Source organism: Oryctolagus cuniculus, chromosome 4 (assembly GCF_964237555.1).
Source record: "Oryctolagus cuniculus chromosome 4, mOryCun1.1, whole genome shotgun sequence".
NCBI classification, from domain to species: domain Eukaryota; kingdom Metazoa; phylum Chordata; class Mammalia; order Lagomorpha; family Leporidae; genus Oryctolagus; species Oryctolagus cuniculus.
Genome location: NC_091435.1, coordinates 64897412 through 64920468, shown reverse-complemented (window position 1 = coordinate 64920468; position 23057 = coordinate 64897412). Strand labels below are relative to the sequence as shown.

At 41.7% G+C, this 23057-nt stretch overlaps 1 protein-coding gene across 1 annotated transcript in view; it reads left to right on the top strand.

The window, feature by feature from the left end:
• Window positions 1–23057, top strand: part of MORC1 (MORC family CW-type zinc finger 1) — a 247048-nt gene that overhangs the window by 17685 nt on the left and 206306 nt on the right. The window contains exons 5-7 of the mRNA XM_070072071.1: window positions 9582–9635; window positions 15239–15273; window positions 22249–22317. Of these exons, the coding sequence (XP_069928172.1) occupies window positions 22278–22317 (40 nt within the window). The 5' untranslated portion in view covers window positions 9582–9635; window positions 15239–15273; window positions 22249–22277. The remainder of the gene's footprint in view (window positions 1–9581; window positions 9636–15238; window positions 15274–22248; window positions 22318–23057) is intronic.

Sequence of the window (23057 nt, the reverse complement as noted above, 5' to 3'; positions counted from 1 at the left end):
AGTGACTGTTTAGAGGAAATAACCAGTCTTAGCATCCCACCATCTGGAAGCAGCCTCAGTGATATCTGGAGACACATGCAGCACTGGCATCTGCTGCTTCTCTGAAGCTTTGTGATGTGATCCAGAATCAACTGTGCAATAGCCGGGGGTGGGGGAGAGGTGCTGATTTCAGCCCTTTCATCCCTCCGAGAAGTTTTGTAAATACCCACTGCTCTAAGATTTTATTTATTTGAAAGTCAGACTTACAGAAAGGGAGATATTGATCCTCTATCCACTGGTTTGCTCCCAAAATGGCCACAATGGCCAGAGCTGGACCAGGACAAATCCAGGGGTTGGGAACCCCATAAGGGTCTTCCACATATGTGGCAGGGACCCAAGTACTTGGGAAATTTTCCACTGCTATTCAAGGCACATTAGCAGGGAGTTGGATAGGAAATGGAGCAGCCAGATCTCGAATTGACACCCATATGGGATGCTGGCATTGTAGGCGGCAGCTTAACTTGCTGTGTAATGCCAGACTATTTCTTTTTCTTATTAAGTTATTTATTTACTTGAAGAGAGAGAGAAAGGGGGGAGAGAGAGAAGGCAAGAGGAAGGAGAGAGAGTGTGTGAGAGAGGTCTTTCATTAGCTTGTTCACTCTTCAGATTCCACTCAAATACCCACAACAAAGGCTGGGTCAGGACAAAGCCAGGAGCCAGGAACCCTATGGATGGTTCTCCCACAAGGATGGCAGGAATAGAAGTACTTGGGCCATCACCTGATGCCCCTGAGGCACATTGACAGGAAGCTAGATGGAAGCAGAGGTGAGACTGAATCCCGGGCATTCCATATGGGATCCAGTCATCTCAAGCAGTCACTTAACCCACTAGGTCAAAACTCCTGCCCTGCATTCTGTTTCTTTGTACTTGAAGTACAAGAAATGGTAGTTTCTGTTTGCTACATGGAAAACTAATTCCCTTTGCCTCTAATAACCTGTAACTATTTGAAAGCAAGAGAAAGGTTTTTCCATTTTTATATTCATGGGACATACCATAGAAATGGCTCTTACCAGATAAATGGCTGATTCATCAAATGAGTCAATAATGATTCCAATTATACATCATTCCCCATAGGGTACGTTACATAATTTAAATAACTGAAAATTAATTTTACCTTAATGCACAAATGCTTCTTCTGGTGCTCTTACAAGCTGACCTTGTCTATTTCTGTGCTTCAGTCAAATGATTCTGGTTATTATATTCTGTATGCAAATGTCTTGCCCTGCCTCTATGTTCTTATTCAGATGGCTGCTCCTGTCTGAAGTGTTTTCCTTCCTTTCTTCTACCACACATTTACCGCTTCTAATAAGAAAAAGCTTAAATTTCTCTCTCTGTAATAATGATTCTTCTGTTGATTGCCCAATGATGGGAAGAAAGTTTGCATTTGGTGTTCTGTGGCATAAGATTCACCTCTCTCTATCAGATAGAATAATTTTGGTTACAAAGAAAGAAAATCCAATAATAATAATATAAACAAATAAGATTAATTTTTAGAAAAGTTTCATTATTTTTATTTGAAAGGCAGAATTACAGAGAGACAAGGAGAGACAGAGAGAGATTTTCCATCCACTGGTTCACTCTCGAAATGGCCACAATGGCCAGGGCTGCATCAGGCTGAAGCTGGGAGCCAGGAGCTTCTTCCAGGTCTCCTATGTGGGTGCAAGGGCCCAAGGACTTGGATCATCTTCTGCTGCTTTCCCAGGTGCATTAGCAGGGAGCTGGAATGGAGGTAAAACAGCTGGGATTTGAACCAGTGCCTATATGGTTTGCCAGTTCTGTAGATAGCAGCTTAATCTGCTATGCCACAGCATTGGCCACATAAGGGTTAATTTTAAGTTTTGTTTCATAACAAGAAGAAATCTGGAAGACAGTGGCTGCTGACTTTGTTTGGTAATCCAAGAATGCTTGGGAGACTTTCATGTCCATGAATCTCTTGACTTGGCTTTCATCAATAAAAATGACACCCAAAGATCCAGGTATTGTGCTTTCAGGAAGACATATGAATGAAGAGAGATTGAACCAGCCATGCCTTTGCCTTTTATCAGGAGAGTAAGAGCCTTTGTAGAAACCACTGAGTACATGGCTGCTTTTATCTTACTTATGAGGACTGGATCAGACATCCACCACTTGATTCAAGAGAGTACAGGAAAGCAAATTACCAGTTTTGAGACCTTAAGAGAACTGGAAATGTCTAATAGGTTAGCTAACTCAAAGTAATTATGATAGTTTCTACATTATCTAATATCATCACTATTTTGGGGCAAGCTCTAGGCCTCACATTTTCCCACGGTCTTTAGAGGTACATAGAATTATGCTGCACACCTGGGTATAAAAATACTCATTTGTATGGATAATTAAGAATTGATGTTATGAAAGTCCCACCGTTGTCTAAGAAGGAGTAAATGGAAGAGATGAAGACACACTAATGAAATTCAGTTTTACACACATGAAAAAAACATTGAATAGAAAGGGTTAAGTTGCTTTCAAAGACATCTTCTCAATGGAAGGTCATGGACTTCTTTCATCATTATCCATTTAACAGCATTTGTTTTCTGTGTTTATTATAATATGCGAGGGTCACTTCTTAATTATAGATGTTAAGACACGGCATCCTGTTGTGGATAGTTGGTTCAAATATCGGTTTATCAGCTTTGTCTTAAGCTAAAACATGCTTGTGGTGGTAAGAGATGGTTAACTAAATACAAAGGAAAGTGTTGTTTGAAAGATTTGAACTAGTATTTGTTTTTTTTGTTTGTTTTTGTTTTTTTGTTTTTTTTTTTTTGTTTGTTTTTGTTTTTGACAGGCAGAGTGGACAGTGAGAGAGAGAGACAGAAAGAAAGGTCTTCCTTTTCCGTTGGTTCACCCTCCAATGGCCAACGCGGCCGGCGCGGTGCAGCTGGTGCACCGCGCCTATCCGAAGGCAAGAGCCAGGTGCTTCTCCTGGTCTCCCATGGGGTGCAGGGCCCAAGCACTTGGGCCATCCTCCACTGCACTCCTGGGCCACAGTAGAGAGCTGACCTGGAAGAGGAGCAACCGGGACAGAATCCGGTTCCCTGACCGGGACTAGAACCCAGTGTGCCGGCGCCACAAGGCGGAGGATTAGCCTAACGAGCCGAGGCGGAGGATTAGCCTAACGAGCTGCGGCGCCGGCCCTGAACTAGTATTTGTGACTATAGCAAATGTGTTACAAATCTAAAATGTTTAGTTAGGAAGATGCTGAAGGGTTTCTTATCCCTAACTGGCTCACCTGAAAGGATCACCATGAGATGATCATAAAGGCATTCTCATTTCGTTCTCCCCTCCCAGCCACTCCCTGAGTATTTTTGTTATGAAATAAAGTTAAAATGAATGAGTAATGGTTGAGGGAGATGACACAACAAGGAATCCCCCAAAAAGATGCCCTGAAGAGGAATGAGATTTGCACTTGTGATGGGAGGAAAGCTAAGCACAGCTGAAATGGGCAAAGGAAAAGTGTTAAGGTGGACAGTGGGCAATGGCTCTCAGGCCTCTTTTTGAGCACAACTAACAGATCCTCCTCTGTGTCTGTCATCCGGGCTAATACATACTCTCTAGTGCTTTGTAGCTGACCACTTACAGTAGAATAGGCCTGGCTCAGATTACTGGAAGGAGTGCTTCCCTGACATTCTTTCCTCTGGTACAAATAAAATATTACAGCCTTTTCTAATTATAGGCTAATGGCTCTGGTAACCTCCCAATAGTGAGTTACTTTGAGATAGCAGCTGGAAACAGGGGTAGTAAAATAAATCCAGAAGAGGCTTATCAAACTTTTCTTGCTCATAAAATGAAAATAAAATATAATATTTGTGAAACTTTATGGAAGTAAAAATGGGAAAGAGAGCACAAATTGCTTAGTAAAGAGAACTTTGTTATCCAAACATCACCATATCAGCCACTGTTAAAACAAAAATGCAATCAGGAAAATGACTCAAAATGTTTATGTGTACTTCCAGTCTTCAAATTAAAGTAGAACTTCACGTTCCTTTGAGTTGCCATTCCAATTCTCTTCCTCTCCTGATTCCTATAAATGTAGGAGCTGATGAATTCCTCTTTTGAAGTGGGATGACTACTTTAAAATGAACATTTTTTTTTCTTTTCTGAGAATTTCATTGCCTACGTAATGCTTGGAAATCACAAGCTTGTTCAAGTTCTTTATTCAAAGGATGTTCTTTCTGACTGTAAGATGATAATGCAAAATGTTTGCTGAGTACTGCCAAGTTACCTTAGTTTCCAAGTCAAATAATTGTAGACACTGAATCAGAGTTTGAGCATTTCTCAGAGGTCAACCAGTTGCCCACAAGTAGACCCTTTCCATACAGCATCCTTGACAAATCGTGTCCTGGGCTTGTTAATTCAGAATTCAGTTGGGTAACACCATTTGGTCAGGTGGTCTACACAGCTTTTAATATTTACCTTCAACTCCACTCTTTGCACCTTTTATCTGCTCAGTTCTGTCTTTTGGAGCAATACAGAACATCTAGTCCTTGAGCCAAACCTGCTGTGAATACCAGCTGAGAGTGAAAACAAGTTAGTGACCCCTCCAGGTGGGTATGATTGTACTCATGGAGAAACAAGTTTCCACATTGCAGCCAAGTCCGAATTCTATTCTAAACGTCTTTAGTTCTTTTTATCCTCTGCCTTTTCTTTTCCTTCAAATGGAGAACACATGATCAAGAGACACAGGAAGATGAACACTGGGTTAGAATACAGATCTCCCTTCCCTCAGATGCACAAGGGAAGAGAACCACCTATTTAGCTCCTTACTCTTCCCACACAACCCAGATTCTGTCCATTCTTTTTTTTTTTTTTTTCCAAAGATTTATTTATTTGAGAGAGAGAGAGAGAATTACAGACAGAGGGACAGAGAGAATGGTCTTCTATCTGGTGACTCCTCAAATGGCCATAATGGCCGGAGCTGGGCCAATTTGAATCCAGGAGCCAGGAGCCTCTTCCAGGTCTCCCACGCGCGTTCAGGGGCCCAATGACTTGGGCCATCCTCCACTGCTTTCCCAGGCCATAGTAGAGAGCGGGATAAGAAGAGGAGGAATCGGGACTAGAACCAGCGTCCAAATGGGATGTCAGCGCCACTGGCAGCAGTTTTACTAGCTACGCCACAGCACAGCACCAGCCAATTCTGCCCATTCTGATATGTATGTGTGCGCAGCCATTAGTCATCAAATGGCTCCATGTTCCTTCTGGGGAGTGATTAAAGCAACAAGGAATGCAGCACCTGTCCAAGAAAATTATAAAATCCTCAGTTCCTGAAGAGGAGCCATGCTGTGATGTGTCCTCTTCCAGTAGTAGACCCAGGACCATGAGCTGAGAGTCCAAGACGCGCTGGGTGAGCTTTGCCTTGCGCCGCCAGAGGGCGCGTGTGTTTGCAACGCTATGGCGCCGCACGTGTGCGTGTGCGTGGGCGTGGGCAGGGGCGTGTGCGTGGGCATGCGCGAGGACGTCGGCGACCCGCAGTGGGTGCAGTCTCGGTGTTCTTTTGGGTCGCTTGGGTCCTGTTGGAGAGCATGGGAGAGAAGTATGCGGTGCTGCAGCGGGCCCAGCTGCATCTGGAGTTCATCCACGCCAACTCGTGAGTATGCAGGTGGGGTTGGAGTCGGGAGGGTCTCTACACAACAGTGAAATACCCAATTGAAAAATACAGTGAACTCGGTATTGTTGGTTTTTGGAGTTATTTATTTGAATTGTGTATGCTGTGTTGTAAAATAACGCGATTGTGAGAATTCTGGGCCAAGCGAAACCTTTCTGGCGCTCTTTAATTGACACTGTGATGGGGCAGGTCTTGGGGCACAGCAGGTTGAGCAATGATTGGGACACCGGTGTCGCGTACTGTAGAGCTGGTTTGGGTACCCTCTATGTTGCTTCCGGTCCATGTTGGTGCTAATGAGTAAAGGACGCAGACATGATGGCCCCAAGGGATAACCCCTCTACCCCACCCCCTTTCAAGTAGGTGAAATAAATAGCATATTTAAAAAGTTAACAGCTGACTCAAATGGGTATTTATCATATAGAAAAACTTCAGTTGGCATTCGTATCCATGAGTTCTATAGCTGCAGATTTAAGTAAACTTGGGGAGAAAATTGCTTCTGTCCTGAGCACGTCAAGTACCCATGGATATTTTTCTTGTTACTATATTGTAAACTGTACAGCACAGCACCTGTGTGTGTAGCATTTATATTGTATAAGGTATTACAAGTCATCTAAACATGATTTGAATTACACAGGCGATGAGCATTGGTTATATATAGATACCAAGCCAGAGTATGTATGGGACTTGAGCATCTCTAGATTCTGGTGTCAGAAGGAGCCCTTGAACCACTACCCCATGGACACTAAGGAGAGACGCTACCTGCAAGTGGAAAGCACGTGCAAGCATGTCCTTGCAAAAATTAAAAATAAGAAATGAAGAAGGAGGAAGGGTGGTGTCATTATGTTCTTAAAGAAGAAACCACTGTAGTGTTCTGGGTGGCAAAGCTGACCCTCCTTCTGGCTGCTTATCAAGAAAGCAGACCATAAAGCAGCCCTAGTGGAAGGCAGAGAGCCCCCTCAGGAGGCTGTGTGTAATCCAGAAGAGAGAAGGTGGTGGCTTGATGCAAAGGCTGTGGCAGTGCAAATTGAGAGAAGCAGACGAATTTGAGAGATTTGGAGAAAGGCTGCACTTGATGAAGGATTGGATGTGGGAGTGCAGCAAGGGGAGAATGAAAAATCATTGTTGCTGTGAGCCATGGACACGTCAGAGGAAGTCTTACTCAGGGCATCTGGGGAGATGGCTTATTTGCCTCCAATTCTCCCTTTCCAACTTTTCAATCATTCTTCACAGAACTGAACATCAACTGAATCCGGGTTTCCAGTGTTATCTCAGAATTGCAATTTGTCCATTGTAGCAGGGCTGGCCATCCCTGGCTTTCTTAACTCTCCATTTCCATGGCTCCAAATCTGGTATATACAATTAAAATTCATGGCTATACTTTGCCATATTGGAAGTGACAGATGAGGTAGGAAATTGTATCATTTGCCTCTGCATTCTATGTTTCTGAAATAACTCCTGATGAGTAAGGCGTGGCAGAGAAAAAAAAAGGGCTTGAAACGTGAGTCACCCACCTTATGAAATGTTTCTACAAAGACTCAGGGTGGCCCCAGAAGCTGAAGTTAGTAAATAAATTACTCTATTTAGAGGGCAGATGTCACTGAGGGAGGGGGACTACACATGGGCCACGTTGACAGAATTAGGCTTGTGCTGACCAGTAGTTAAGTCATTCCCCCTGGTATCTTCCAAGGATTGGTTCTAGCACCTCTGTGGATACCAGAACCCTAGATATTGAAGTCCCTTAGATAATGTGATGTGATAGTTGTGTAGAACTTCCACTTTGAGTCATCTGTGGATTATTTACCGGGCCTGCACACCACTTCCTTCACTTGGATCAGCATAGTTCACAGCATGTGGCAAACAAATTTTGCTTTCTGGGAAACTTTTCATAATTTTTTCCCCCAAATATTTTCAAGCCCTGGTTGGCTGAATGTACAAATGTGTGGAACTCATGTATATACAGGGCTGATTGAGCTCCTCACCACAGGGTGGGAAACCTGTGTGACCCAGCCACGCCCTCCTTACCTCACCTGTTCCCCCCATGGTACATAAGCTGAGCACAGCGATTTCCTTAGATCTTTTCTGCTTCAGAGTCTTGATGGAAAGTTTCTATTTTGGCTCTGTAAGAAACTCAGTTCTATCCCTCAGGGCTTCATTGAGGCATTCAGACTCCAAGATGTTTTCCCTGACCTTGGGGCTCCTCCTGACCAGCTACTCTTTCCCATCACACTATGACTTCAGCTGCTGATCACCCAATTTGCCATGCCATCATTCTGTGCTTGATAACTTGTGTGTGGTCATTTACAACACCAGACTGAGCTCCAAAGTAGGGCTCAGTCCCAGTGCGTATGTACTGGGACTTGTTAGGCAGCCAGTAAAAAAAATCTCTTGAATGTGCCTCTGATGGCATTGTTAGAATTATTTTTATTTCAATTACTTTCCTGAAGGATTATTTATATATTGAATTTCTGTACCCTGACTGATGTATTTAAAATCCACTAGCAGAACCTATGTTTTAAAGTGCTGATTTTGGGGCAGGCATTTGGCATAGCAATTAAGAATGCCACTTGAGATGACTCCATCTCATGTTATCATGCCTGGGTTCAAGTCCCAGCTCTGCTTTATTTCCAGCTTCCTGCTAATGTACACCTTGGGAAGCAGCGGATGATAGCCTGCCTCTTGAGTCCTTGCCACTTACCTGTGAAACTCTTAGTGAGTTTCTGTTTTCTGATTTCAACCTGTTTTATCCCCAGCAGTTGATGGCATTTGGGGAGTGAACCAGTGGATAGGAGCTCTCTCTGATAGCTTCTCAAATAAGTAAATAAATTTCAAAAATGAAAATGTAAAGCATATAATTTATACTTATTTTAGGGTTTTATATTTTCTTTTGATTGAAAGACCTCTTTAACACAATAGTATTCTACTTTTTCATTACAAGCTTTAAAGCTAATTTGACTAAGGAGAACTTTGATCAGTATTTGTGTCTGAATTTTAAAATTCCAATATAATGGACACGTTTGTGTGTGTGTGTGTGTGTGTATGTGAAAAATTATGAACTGAGTGATGTCTTGTGGCTTGAGGTATCTGGACTCTGAGACACTGAAGATGATACTTTCTTTTGTACCAATGAGAAGATATGTTGGATAAATAAGTCTTTCTTGCTTCTGTTACCTGTTTACTAAATATGAAAAGAAAATTGCATACTGAATCTTCCCTTATTGCTGTGATAAAGTGGGAGATTGAAACAGCCACATCAAGAAATGAAAAGCAAGCACAGGACCCTGATGGCAGCCTGATCTCACCCAGAAAACCATTCAGCCCTCAGAGTGCTGTGAGTTGTGAAGGCTGTCTGGAGTGTTGTGTTCAGCAACTTGACATTAAGGGTTACAGAAGAGAGTGGACACAGGGAATCCATGTGGTTATTTGAGGAGCAGGTTTTTCAAAGGTGGAAAGATGCTGTGGGAAAATACAGATTTGTGGGCAAACAGAGGCCCCCAGCTAGGTCCTGTGTCTACAGGTGGAGCCTCGTTTCCAGTGGCAAACGGATTTTGATCCATGTTCTTTATAGATAAATTAGCCTTAAATAATATGATTTTAATGAGAAATTCTTTGAAAAAAAAATAATTGCATGTTACTTATAAAGTGATCTTAAGAGGTGAGAGTTTGCTTTGATGGTAAAGCCCTTGAAGTCTTTATTTTATTAGGAGTGGACAGGATATTTTGGCAAATGTCTTCTTATCCTAGTGTTGTAATGGAGAACATCTAATTCAGAATCTTGACTGTGCTGAGCAAGTTGTTTCTAGAATAGCTTCTTAATTGATTATCTGTCCAGAACTGGAGAACATTTGTCTACAAGTATCTTGAACTGTTTACACTGATGACATGCTTGGCTTAACTTTATGTTTTCCCTTTATTTACTCATCAGCACCACTCACAGTTTCCTTTTTGGAGCACTGGCTGAGCTGCTGGACAATGCAAGGTAAAGTTTCTGTGAACAACAGTTCTGAGGGAATTTCATGGCATAAATCTAGTCGACTGTACTTGTAGATAAAAAGGTAACGTCATTTCTCCCCCATTTAGAATGTTTTGTGACTTGATTGGCTATTAAACCCAAGTATTACAAGAAAAAGAACTGTAGAGGTGGAATTACTCACTTTTATTTCATTTGTATTTATGGTAAGACTTGAAGGGCAGGTAAATTGGATCTGTTTTGCTGTTAATGATAATGTAATAGCTGATAGTCATTTAAATGTTTTCTAAATTATATATTGATATGCACTTTGGCGAATTTACAGTTAGGTTTGTGCATTTAATGAAATCTTCCTTTGCTGTTTAAGGAGAATATTTTATTTTATTTTTATTTTTCCCCAAAGAAACCTTTTAAGAAATACAAACTTCATGCATTTCACAACAAAGTACAACTTTAGGGATATAGTGATTCTTCCTACCATACCCTCCCTCCCAACCACACTCCCACCCCTACTCCTCCTCCTCCTCCCACTCCCAGTCCCATTATCCACTAAGATCCATTTTCAATTAACTTTATACACAGAAGACTAACTAAGTAGAGTTCAACAATTTGCACAAAAAAAAACCTGTTTCTAAATGAAGTCTCATTGATGGGAATTGTATAGGTAAGAAGCAAATAGCTAACTGTTGATCTACTGTGTATCACACATAGCTTAGCACTCCATATGTGAGTATTAAGTATTACCTTATCACAACACTTTAAGGTACAAGTAATTTTCCTACTTCTACATATGTGGAAGTTGATAGAGATATTACATGGTATATCCATGGTCACACAATTAATATTTGGCAGTTAGAATTCAAATTTATGCTGTGTGGCTATAAAACCTCACTATCCCAGTTTACTGTCTCTGATAAAAGTATTGATGTTCAACGAACCACTTTAACAACTAAGGATCCACTTAGTAGTGTATTTGTAGGGACTTGTGAGTAATTCAATTTTTAGCTAAATTGAATACAGCATTTAACTTGTTTTATATATGTGTTTCCTTGTAAATGAAGGCTTTTTCCTAGCTTTTCTACAGAAACCAAAGTCCACTCTTGAAATAGTGTGCAATTATTACATCAGGGACCCGTATTAGTCCTGCTCAGCATTGTGTTCAACTCTAAGCAAAAAGTCACCAGCTCCTCCTTCTTATGAAACTTTCTGTACAACTAGTGAGTCATGGAGAGGGAGAGAAGAAGAGAAAAGAGGACGGCGCTGCGGCTTACTAGGCTAATCCTCCAACTAGCGGCGCCAGCATACCGGGTTCTAGTCCCGGTCAGGGCGCCAGATTCTGTCCCGGTTGCCCCTCTTCCAGGCCAGCTCTCTGCTGTGGCCAGGGAGTGCAGTGGAGGATGGCCCAGGTGCTTGGGCCCTGCACCCCATGGGAGACCAGGAGAAGCACCTGGCTCCTGCCATCGGATCAGCGCGGTGTGCTGGCCACAGTGCGCCGGCCGCGTCGGCCATTGGAGGGTGAACCAATGGCAAAGGAAGACCTTTCTCTCTGTCTCTCTCTTTCTCACTGTCCACTCTGTCTGTGGAAGAAAAAGTTTTTTTTTTTTAAGAAAAGGTTGTCTTAGTTGGTTTGGAGAGCAAAGAGGTCAGCTTAGAAGGAACTAGGAGGTACGGGGCCAGGACAGATGTACCTGGTTAGTGTCTCTGCAGGAGTTCAGCATTGCTACTGTTGTTTCTGCTAAAGGCAGTAAAGTAAGGCTCTTCCTATATCCAGTAGACCTGCCTCATCCACTTGACGTCTGTAACTGAAAAGAACACATTCGTCTGTTTTGGCAGCTGATTTTTCTCCTCTGAAGTTGTTTCATAAATTTATTCCACAAAGAGGGCTGGGAAAATCAGAATGTATAAGAAATAGAACCATGGAGACAGTTTATGTAACAGAGGGTGACTAGGTGACTGAGAAAGAACAATTTGCTTCAGACTCATGGGAGTGCAAGAAATGTAATCAATAAAAGAGTTCTTGGAGTCACATTCAGAAACTGGCAGCCCCTTGACCTGGTCTAGTTCGACTCATATTTCCTTGGCTCACAGAGGAAGTTTACACAGTGTTTATAAACGGGATGAAAAAACGAAATTGTTTGTAACATATAAGAAATAGGAAAAGCCACCTTTGAAAATCTGGGTCTTCTGCTTTCCTTGAAAGACTAGGGGAAGTAGCTACCTCAAGGCCACATTATGCCATGGCATCAAGGGCTGGAGTTGAATAGCAGGTACTTTCTTGGGACCAGCCCGTGCCTTTAACTTTGCTCCATTTCCAGTGTACTCTGATAGGCAGACTGAACTGCTCAGATCCTCTGCCTTTGTGGAACTTGTGAATTCTCCACCACTGGTTGGATCAGTATTTGCCATCACATTTAGCTATCTAGTAAGCTTACTCAAGATGCTCAGTTGGTCCCAAGAGGGAGGTCTTTATGAAGTCCTTGTTATCCTAAGAAATTATTTTAGGTCATTATATTTAAGTTTCAATGAAAATCATAGCTGAAGTATATTGGAAGACTGTAGAGGGGGAGAAAAAAAATATGGTGTATGAAGCGATGGCAGGAGCCACCTCCTCATACGGCACCTATTCAGAGTGAAAGCATCGTGGACTAAAGCATAAAGGTTATTACAAAAGGTCTTCATATACTGTGAAGGTGAGTTATTATCTTATGCATTAACAATTATTGAAGGTCTGTATGAAGAAAGTGTTTCTTTAAAAGCTTCCATTTCAGTACTCTGGCATTTACTGAGCACCTTTTGTGAACATGGTTCTTTCTGAAAATGTATGATTGTATAATGGAGCTGTGGATACCTATGAGTCAAGCAACTGTGGTAAAGATTAGAAGAGAATTTTCAAAAACACTCATTCAGTGTTTATTTGACATATGGGAAACACTCAAGAAATGGCAGTGGTAATTCCAGAATTTCTATATATAGAGAGTGCTTAGAAGCAGCAGTTGACTGAAGGAAGAGCTATGAGGCTTATGGAGCACGTACCATGTATTTTTTTTTTTTTTGTCTGTGTGTGTGTGTGTGTGTGTGTGTGTGTATGGAGGAAAGAACCCTGCTGCCTGCAACACCAGCATGCAGTGGGCATTCACAGTCTTTGTGAGATGCATATTTTTTTTTTTTAAGATTTTATTTATTTATTTAAGAGGTAGAGTTACAGAGAGAGGGAGAGACAGCTCTTCCATCCAGTAGTTTACTCCCCAAATGAGTGCAGTGGCTGGAGCTGGACTGATCTGAAGCCAGGAGCCAGGAGCTCCTCCTGGGTCTCCCACACGGGTGCAGGGGCCCAAGGATTTGAGCCATCTTCCACTGCTTTTGCAGGCCATAGCAAAGAGCTGGATTGGAAGTGGAGCAGCCAGGACTTGAATCAGCACCCATATGGGATGCTGGCGCCTCAAGTGGAGGCTTAGCCCACTACGCCACAGTGCCGGCCCCGAAAATGTATTTATTCTTCTACAAGCTCTTTCACAGCAGGACCTGTATATTACATATCCTTGGGTCCTCCTTATCCCTCCAGTTACCCAGTGCCTGACCCAGTGCTCTCCATGGTATGAGTCCCCAGTGAATGGGGCTCAAGAAGCTGCATGCAACGTCCACAATACTATTTCTCTCTTGCATCTGTGGAGTCAGGGCAGGCCTCTTTCTGCCCTAGGACCTTGGGAGTCAGCAGGTATGTTCCTGTAGACGAAGTGGAGAACCTCATCCTGCCCATGCTCCATCAGCTGGGAGCTGTGTGATCTTGACCAAGGTTGGCTGTGAGGTTGCCTTTCTGGTCCTGTTTTGCTAGAGGTTTGCATGCCACCCAGAAGTTCATTGCTTGTCTTTGGTTTGCAGTCTGTCTAGATTTTAAAGCCACTTTAACCAGGAAGGTCATTCTTCTTCTCCCTGGAAACACTTTGATCTTGAACTTTATCTCGTACTTAGCATAGTCTCTTTTCAAAATAAACGCCACCTGTTTTAGGAAGTATACACAAAGTCAATATTAGTAGAGATTGGATGTTTAGACACAACATCTTTTGACTTTCATCTTCTCAAATACCAGGTCGAAAATCAACTACAGTCAGGTGATGCAGGCAGCAGCTGCCAGCTGAGGAAAACAGCATGTCTGCATTGGCTCCAGTCACAGCTGAGCAAGGACAAGAACCAGAGGGCTGCAGCAGGCAGAGTAAGGGGCAGACCCACGTTCTGCCCCACAGCGTTCATAGGACACTCAGGAGCCGTGGACCTCAGCCCGCTTACAGGCCATCTGTAATGGTTTCCTTGTTGATGCATTTTTTTCCCTCCTCCCAGGATGGTAGGAAAGCTCTTGGCTGCTGGAGTCTTGAGCTGCGGGTGTGCCCGCCCTCCACAAAGGTCCACTGTGTTCCTCTAATTTGCATAGCGTTTCCTCTGCCATTTTCTCCGTAACTCTTCCCTGAGGCTGCACTCTCTCTACTTTTTTTATGCCATCCTCTCCTAGACCAGAGCAGTAAGCTCCTTCCCTACTCCGCCATCTTGGAATCTCCCCCTGATTCTTTATCTATTTTGATTTACATGGGTGGTCTTGGGTTGGGACTGAGGGAATTTTGGGGAGAGACGTGTTTCCCCATCAGAGCAGTGGTTGTTCTTAATGTACTGAGCATCCTTTCGGAATCCTCCTTCCCTTAGTGAAACTTCCTCCTTGTTAGTTAAAACCTCATTCCTCATTGTCTTTTTCCTTCTGTCTCCCCAGGATATTGTGGTCAGAATATTGTGCCTCCTTTTCTGTTTTAAATTATTACTTTTAGAATTTTTTTTAAATCTAAAAATAGTGTCTTAGAAAATAAACAAAAAATATTATTAGCAACTTCATTACATAATGCAGGGATGAGCACACTTTTCTGTAAAACACAAATAGTTTTTTCACTTGTATGGGCCATGTGGTCTCTATTGAAACTACTCACCCCTGCCATTATAGTACTAAGGCATCCATAGACAGTATGTAAATACATGGCCATAATTGTATTTCCATAAATCTTTAGATACAAAACAATTATTAGAGCAGATTTGATCAATAGATCAGTGTACCAGCCTTTGACCTACAGAAAACCACTGTTAACATTTTGGTTTCTTTATCTCTAGATATGTCTCTGTGTATCATATTCAAATATGTTCTTAAAAATATGAGTATACAGTACATATTATATAGTAATTTGCTTTTTCTTTTCACTTCTTTGGACTAAAATATGTGATGAAAATCATTCTGTAACTTCTGATTTTAGATTTTTTTTCTCCAGCCATTTTAAAAAAACAGTATTGATATTCATCTTGTGGAACTTTTTGTGTAACTACCACTAAGTTCTATCTCTTCTTTTGAATTTCTGAATTTCAGGCTTTGTAATATTGTAAAATTATAAGTCATCATAGTTCTTAATATATAAATGCACAGTGAATAATTTTAGTAATTGATTTTAAAGCGATTTAAGTGAATTTTTGCATTGTTTGATATCTGACAATAGGTTACTACTTCACATGAGCAGTTCAGATGAGTGTAATTTTTAAAAACATAATTTCATATTGAAGCAATGATTTTTTTGTATTGTTTCCAGAGATGCAGGGGCTGCAAGACTTGATGTGTTTTCAGGTGAGTGGATTTACTTTCTTCTCTTTTTCATCTAATGGAAAAGCCTGTAGTTATTTTGCTTTTATTTTATTTCATGAAATCAAACCACATTCTATAGATTTTTAATGTAATCTAAGTGCTTTGTGAGTGTAGTACCCTATGGGGAGCCATGAGAAAAATACACTCTGGAAGTCAAATTGTTCACTTGTTAGAGGACTCATTTACAAAATTAGGTCTTCCAGAGTTTTGTGAAAGCATCAGAATGATTTTGGAACAGTAAATTTGTCTGCCACTAGAAACAGTTTTATTTTTAATGGTATATTAATTTAATGGTTATTCATAGTCCAGCATACCTCATTTCCAACTTTGCACAATTTTGAAATGCATAAATGAATATGGACTATGAGTGAGGGCTATAACATTCACACCAAATATGTTTTCCTCATTGACTTTACTTGTAGTCACCAAGTGCTTTTTGCACTTGTTGGTTAATTGCAATAGAATATAATGCTAATGAAATTAGGTTATCTGATTTAGCCCCTCATTTAGTTAACACTACCTAGAGAAGTATCCATGGTGTAGCACTGCTTCCTACTCCAATTCTGCCAGCTGTTTTTTTCTTTTCTTTTCTTTTTTCTTTTTTTCTTTTTTTTTTTTTTTTTTTTTGACAGGCAGAGTTAGTGAGAGAGAGAGAGACAGAGAGAAAGGTTTTCCTTCCATTGGTTTACCCCCCAAATGGCCGCTATGGCTGGCGCTGCGCCGATCTGAAGCCAGGAGCCAGGTGCTTCCTTCTAGTCTCCCATGTGGGTGCAGGGCCCAAGCACCTGGGCCATCCTCCACTGCCCTTCCGGGCCACAGCAGAGAGCTAGACTGGAAGAGGAGAAACCGGGACAGGACTGGCGCCCCAACCGGGCCTAGAACCCAGGGTGCTGGCACCGCAGGCAGAGGATTAGCCTAGTGAGCCGTGGCGCCAGCCATGCTAGCTGTTTTTGTAATACTTGCTGTCGGTCACAGGCGAGAGGATAGGGTTCCTGATGAAAATCTCCTGTCTATATTTAAAAAACAGCTCAGTTCACTTGAGTTTTCTTCGAGTTGAGTGTTTATGGCTCATGAGGAAGACAGATATGGATGTTTTGAGATACCTGAGGAAACAATAAATGACACTATTTTCCCTCCTCTACTCTCCAAATTCTCAAAAGTTTGAGAAATGAACAAAAGAGTCAGCCCTTGTTGCTGATAAATGGGAGGAAGTTCAGTTGCAGTATGTAGGTTAGTGTGAGAGAACAAATGGGCTTGGGGATCAAACCCTGGGACCAGACCCATGCTGCTGTGGAGTCAGCTTCCTCTCAAAACTGGCCTGCCCTGGAGAGAGGAGAGCAAATCCCATGCTCTCTGCAGGCAGCTCAATGCCAAGAGGAAAGCAAAGCATCTGCCCTCCTTGTTTATTAATCCCTAAGATAACAGTGTGGTGAGTGGATTTACCTTCACAGGGGAAAAGTGAGTAAAAGGGCACAATAGTGTTAGTGGTGGAGAAAACATGGTCTCGCTTACATGTCCAGCTACAGAGATTTCTCAGCTTCTGATGGAGTTATGTCCCAGTATCCCCATCCTAAATTGAAAATACCCTAGGAGAACATCCTAGTTTAGCGACAGAGTGCATCGCAGGGGGTCAGGTGTTTACCCTTATGATCTTCTGGCTGCCTGGGAGCTGTGGCTTCCAGCATTCTCTCTCTCTCTCTCTCTCTCTCTCTCTCTCTCTCTCTCTCTGTGTGTGTGTGTGTGTCTGTCTCTGTCTCTCTATGATAAAATATGCCATTATCCCAGGAAAAGATAAAAATTCAAAATTTGAAGTGTGCTGTTCTACTGAATGTGTGCTGTTTTCACACCATCATAAAGGCAGAAAACCAAGCCGAACAACTCTAAATCTGGATCTTCTGTACACCTTTAAAGAGACTCAAAGAATGGTGGAGATACAGAGAAAGGAGAAATTATAACTCATGTTAAGGAGCTAGAACTTGAAGTCTGGGTGAGATTTTTGGTCAGATAGTCTAAGAAGAAAAGAATACTCTTGACCAAAGAATTATGAGAGGCCGGCGCCGCGGCTCACTAGGCTAATCCTCCACCTAGCGGCGCCGGCACACCGGGTTCTAGTCCCGGTCGGGGCGCCAGATTCTGTCCCGGTTGCCCCTCTTCCAGGCCAGCCCTCTGCTGTGGCCAGGGAGTGCAGTGGAGGATGGCCCAGGTGCTTGGGCCCTGCACCCCATGGGAGACCAGGAAAAGCACCTGGCTCCTGGCTCCTGGCATCGGATCAGCGCGGTGCGCCGGCCGCAGCGCGCCGGCCGCGGCGGCCATTGGAGGGTGAACCAACGGCAAAGGAAGACCTTTCTCTCTGTCTCTCTCTCTCACTGTCCACTCTGCCTGTCAAAAAAAAAAAAAAAAAAAAGAATTATGAGAAAAAAGAGTGGTGATCAGTTTATTAAGTGCCTGCTGTTATAGGTGCTGCGGATAAGAGCATTGAACAAAATGTGTTCTCATGGAACTTGCATTCTAGTGGGGAGAGATGGACAATAAAGAAATGAACAAATAATATACTGGGCAACAGTAGGTACTGAAGAGGGAAAAGTAAAGCAAGATTAGACAGCTGAGAGTGAAAGCAATGGTATGTAGTTTTTCACAGCGTGATCTGGGAAGTTTTTTCTGAATAGGTGATAGACCAGCGAAGATCAGATTGATATGAGGGAGTGATCCATTAAATAATTGAAGAAAAAGCATTCAGAGAACAATGATGAGCTAGATTGACTAAAATATTAGAGCTACATGATAAATGTGTTGAATATTGCACTCTGGCTTTTCCTTGGACAATTGAAGAATTTGGAGCAGTGTCATTCCCCTAAGTAGATATACTGTTTTTCCTTTTTTAAACATTTGGGCCATAGTATAACTTTTTACTTATTTGTTTATCTTGAGAGAGAAAGAAAGAGAAATCTTCCATTTACTGGTTCGCTCTCCAGATGCCTGCAATAGGTAGGGCCAGGTCAGGCTGAAGCAGAGATCCAGAAACTCAGTCTAGGTCTCCCACATAAGTGGCAGGGATCTAAGTACTTGAGCCATCATTGCTGCCTTCCAGGGTGTGCGTTAGCAGGAAGCTGGAGTTCGGAGTAGGAGCTGGGCCATGAGCCCAGGCATTCCCAGATGGGATATAGTCAAATGCCTGTCCTCCTTTTCCACTTTTTTTTTTTAAAGAAAGATTTCCCAGGAATAGCACATAAGATAGTCTGAAGAAGTATGAAAACAGAGGTAGTAGGAAGGTGTGGCATGGAAATTACCTCAGCAAGATATTGTAATAATTAGAACCAGGGAAATGGTCCTAAAAATCGAGCAAGAAGAATAGTGTAAGGTTCATTTCATTCAGAGTACATGTACTATTGATGAAGGGCTGAGAAGATTTATCCAGAATCACAAAGTACAGCAAATGCAATCAGAATACAGATTCTATGTTCTTCTGGGTATGTGATACCACAGGGCATGAGAGTGCTCATTTCACCCCACTTTTCCCAACACCTGCCATTATCATAAACAAACACAACAGGATCTTGGCCAGTTTGAGATGAAAGTGCCCCTACTTTCTCTGAGTTACACATATTTTGTGAAAAACTGATCTTATGGTTTTTGGTTGTAAATTACCTATTCACATTATAACATTTTTTTATTGCAGTGAACCAACATATGGCTATCAGCCTAGCAAATTGATTTTTCTCAGGAAGAAAAGAATAACAGCTGGAGCCAGTGCTTATACACCAATAAGTAGAATTGTTCTGGAAATGCATGGTTAATCTAAAATTGTACTAGTTTTCAGATTATTTACTGTATACCTGAATTACTCACCAAACTTAAGTTTCCTTCAAGTAATTTGATGGCAGTATAACTCAAAGTAAATATGCTTCACTATGATCTCCTGTACATCAGTGTATATTCATTCCAGTAGATATTGATATACATTCAATACATTTTTAAGTGGTTACCATGTGCCAGGCACTAGATGTAGTGCTGAGTATATATACAATAGCCATTTTTAAGGAATTGGCATCCTTTTCTAATGGTCCATGGAAAATGTTGTATGTATATGTGAGTAGAGAGCTTATACCATTTGTTCTACCCATGAAATAACTGTTCCAAAAAATCAAGGGAGCAGGCATTTGATTTCATAGTCATGCTGTCATTAGGATACCCAAGTCCCAAGTTGAAATGCCTGGGTTTCATACCTGCCTCCAGCTCCTGACTCCAGCTTCCTGTTAATGCATACCCTGGGAGGCAGTGGTGATGGCTCAAGTAATTGGGTTCCTGACACCCACATAAGAGATCTGGGTTTAATTACCAGCCCATAGCTTTCAAACTGACTGTGACCTAAGGTTGTGGGAAATTTGGAGAGTAATCAATCCAGTGGGTAAGTCTTCTCTCTCTGCTTTTCAGATAAATTTTTTAAGAATGTAATAACCATTGGTCTGAACAGGAAATAGGTACATCAATTGGTTCAAGTGTCTCAATATTCTATGAAGGTGGTAAAATAGATTAAAGAGAGATCATTCATTAAGAGCATCTAATGATGTGAAAGAATATGAAGCCTTCCTAGAAGTGCTATATGAACTAATAGAGAGGGAAAATAGGCATTCGCCTGGTGAATGCATGGGAAAAGTGAAGTGCCATGTGTGCCATGGCTTTAATTTGAAAAGAAGATAGGAAAAGTGTTTGAAATGTTCAAGATTAGTTCAAGGGGAATATTTGTATAAGACTGACAGGAGGTGAGTTTGGAGAGGTAAGAGGATTAGGTCATGAAGGGCAAGTAAGATTTGTTAAGCGCTTGGATTTTATCATAAGAGCAGTGTGGAGTCATGGGAGTGTTTTAAGCAGGAGGATAGTGGAATGCACATTGGACTGTAGACTGGTGGTTCCCTTTCATTTTAGGGAGAGCAGGAAGTTGGGAAGTTGTTGCTATAATGTGGGACTAAGACAGTGTAGAGGGAATAGAGGAAGTGGGCACGTTAGAGAGCCATTAATGAGGTGGAATCGAGAAGAACAGAGTTGCGTGTTTGTGGGATGAGGAGACGGAGAACTTCATGAGGTAGAGGTCTCATCTTGAGGAGCCAAACCCTCCTGGCAGGCTAATGCCATTTATTGAACAGACAGCACTAAAAGGAGAAGGAAATATGACGAAAGAAAAGTGTGGATTTCATTTTGGATTTACATAATTAAGCAATGGTAGCAATCCATCTGAAATTGAACTAGAAAAGGACAAGTTTCCAGGTAGCGAATAGGAAATATTAAAATGTGAGGCTATACTTGTTTGACCCCAATCCCTGATGAAGATTTACCTAAAAAGCAGGTGCTACAGTATCCTGAGTCTTTCCCAGATAGTCACTTAAAGAATGCCCTTCTTCTGAACACTGCTTCCAAGAGAAGTCTGTGGCAAGAACTTCAACATCAGCTGTAGGTACTGTGCAAAGCTGCCCAAGGCTGACTCTGGTCTTGGATCAAGGGGTTCCCAATCTTAAATGACACTGGGGTAACCATTAAGAAGTTTTTGGAGTAAGCACATGACCATAAAATTGTGAACCCATTAAGATCAGTTGTATCTTTTATATATTTGTATGTGGACTATTTTGGACATTATTTAATTCTTCAGTGTGAATTCTAGGGGGTCTTTCAACACAGAGGTTGACTTAACAAATGTACTAGAAAAAAATTTATAGGGATGAAGCAGATCAGTGATTGCCTGGGGAAGAGGTAGAGGGATAGGGCATGGAAGGAGGGGTTACAGAGGGTCAGGGGAAACATTTGGGGTAATGGATTTGTTCATTGTTTTGGTTGTAGTGATGGGATATATACACATGTATATGATAATTTTATGAAACTGTACACTTTAATTTTTTTTAAGATTTATTTTATTTATTTGAAAGGCAGAGAGAGGGAGGTCTTCCATCTGCCGGTTAACTCCCCAATTGACCTCATTGACCAGGGCTGGGCCAGGCCCAAGCCGGGAACCAGGAGCTTCTTCTGGGACTCTGATATGTGTGCAGGGGCCCAAGTACATGGGCCGTCGTCCACTGCTTTCCTAGGCATGTTAGCAGGAATGAGAAGTGGAACAGCTGGAGATCGAACTGGCACCCATATGAGATGCTGGCCTCGCAGGTGGCAGCTTTACCTCTATGCCACAACACTGGCCCTGAAATTATACACTTTAAACATGCACAGTTTATTGTGAATAAATTATTCCTTGATAACATTATTATTTATAAAGAGAAATGTGATGGAACTCACATATCCAGTTGTTGAAATTGTTTTTAGAACAAGTTTACAAACTGCTCTAAAATTAGTTTCATTAGTTTTAGTCACACCTTTACCATTTTTAACAGCCAGGGACTATATTATATAATTTGATGATATCTCTTAATCATCAAAATTATTTCTAACTAACTTAGCCATTTAAAAAAATCAACTCCTGCTTCAAGAGGCAAATATTTGCCACCACAAATGGCTCTTACAGGAATTAACTGCTTCGAGGGGAGCCTGATGAATCTAAGAATGGCCTAGATTTATTTTAGAATTACTACTTTGGTGGAAGGGCATGAAGGCTGATCAGTGTGATGGGGGAAGCTGGGGTCACATCACCACCTACGTTTTGCCTTCCCTGAAGGAGAAATCGCTGGAGTTCAAAGGAGCAATCCAGTTCCTAGGGCAAGTCATATCTTGCTGTATATGCAGTTTATTAATGTGTTGGTGTTTTATGTGAATTTAAACCTTTGTGTTGCATGATTGTTTTCCCCCTGCAGTTTCTTCTGAATCTGTAGCCAAAACTCCATTCTGAGCCCCATCATTGTGCCATAACTCTGTCACTCTGTGGCCACATTTGAGAAGAACGAATAATTATGTGAGCAGCATGACTTTCTGATGAACAAATTAAACCCAATATTTATTAGTAATAACTGCTTTCTCTTACAGTGGATAATGAAAAACTGCAGGGTGGATTCATGCTGTGCTTCCTGGATGATGGATGTGGCATGAGCCCTGGTAAGTTAATTATCTAGCTACCTAACTGGCTGTTTAAAAAAGTATTCTGAAAACCCATAAAATATATAAAAATAAATGGAGCTATCTACGTGAACACAGGTGTGGAGCTATTCAGGGAAATAAACTTCAGACTTAATTTACTGTTGAACTTTTTAGGTTTAAACATGTCAGCAAGCAGAGTAAATGCATTCTAGCCATATATACCAGAAAAAAAATTGAACTTAAATAAATACTTCTAGAAAACGAAAGGCAAATGCTACTGATTGTAAGGACAAAGCATCTGGGAATGGTGGGGAAGCACATAGTGGCTGAGTGGATTCCAAGATTGTTTCAGTCCCGTCCTTTCCGCATTGCTTGTGAGAGCCCTGAGGCAGTTTCCATTGCCTTAAGCTGTTTTTAATTTTCTGCATAACCTTGAGGCAGAGGTCGCCTTTCCTTGTTTTCAGAAGTTCTTGTGTGTTTTTTTTCCCCACATGTTCAAAGGCTTATTGCTTCAAATGAATGTTCGCACCATAATGAATATGACATCTACAATATATTGCATGACTTACCTTTGTGCATTCAAGGTTAACACAAAGCCAGCACACAATAGGTGCACAATTTCTGTGTGCTGTGGAATCGAAATGCTACTTCCTCTGATATGAGCTTCGAGTTGTTGTAGGCATTGTATTCCTAAATTCTTGTAATACTTTATGTTCTACAAGCTAGACATTTTGACTACTGCATTTAAAAAATGCTGA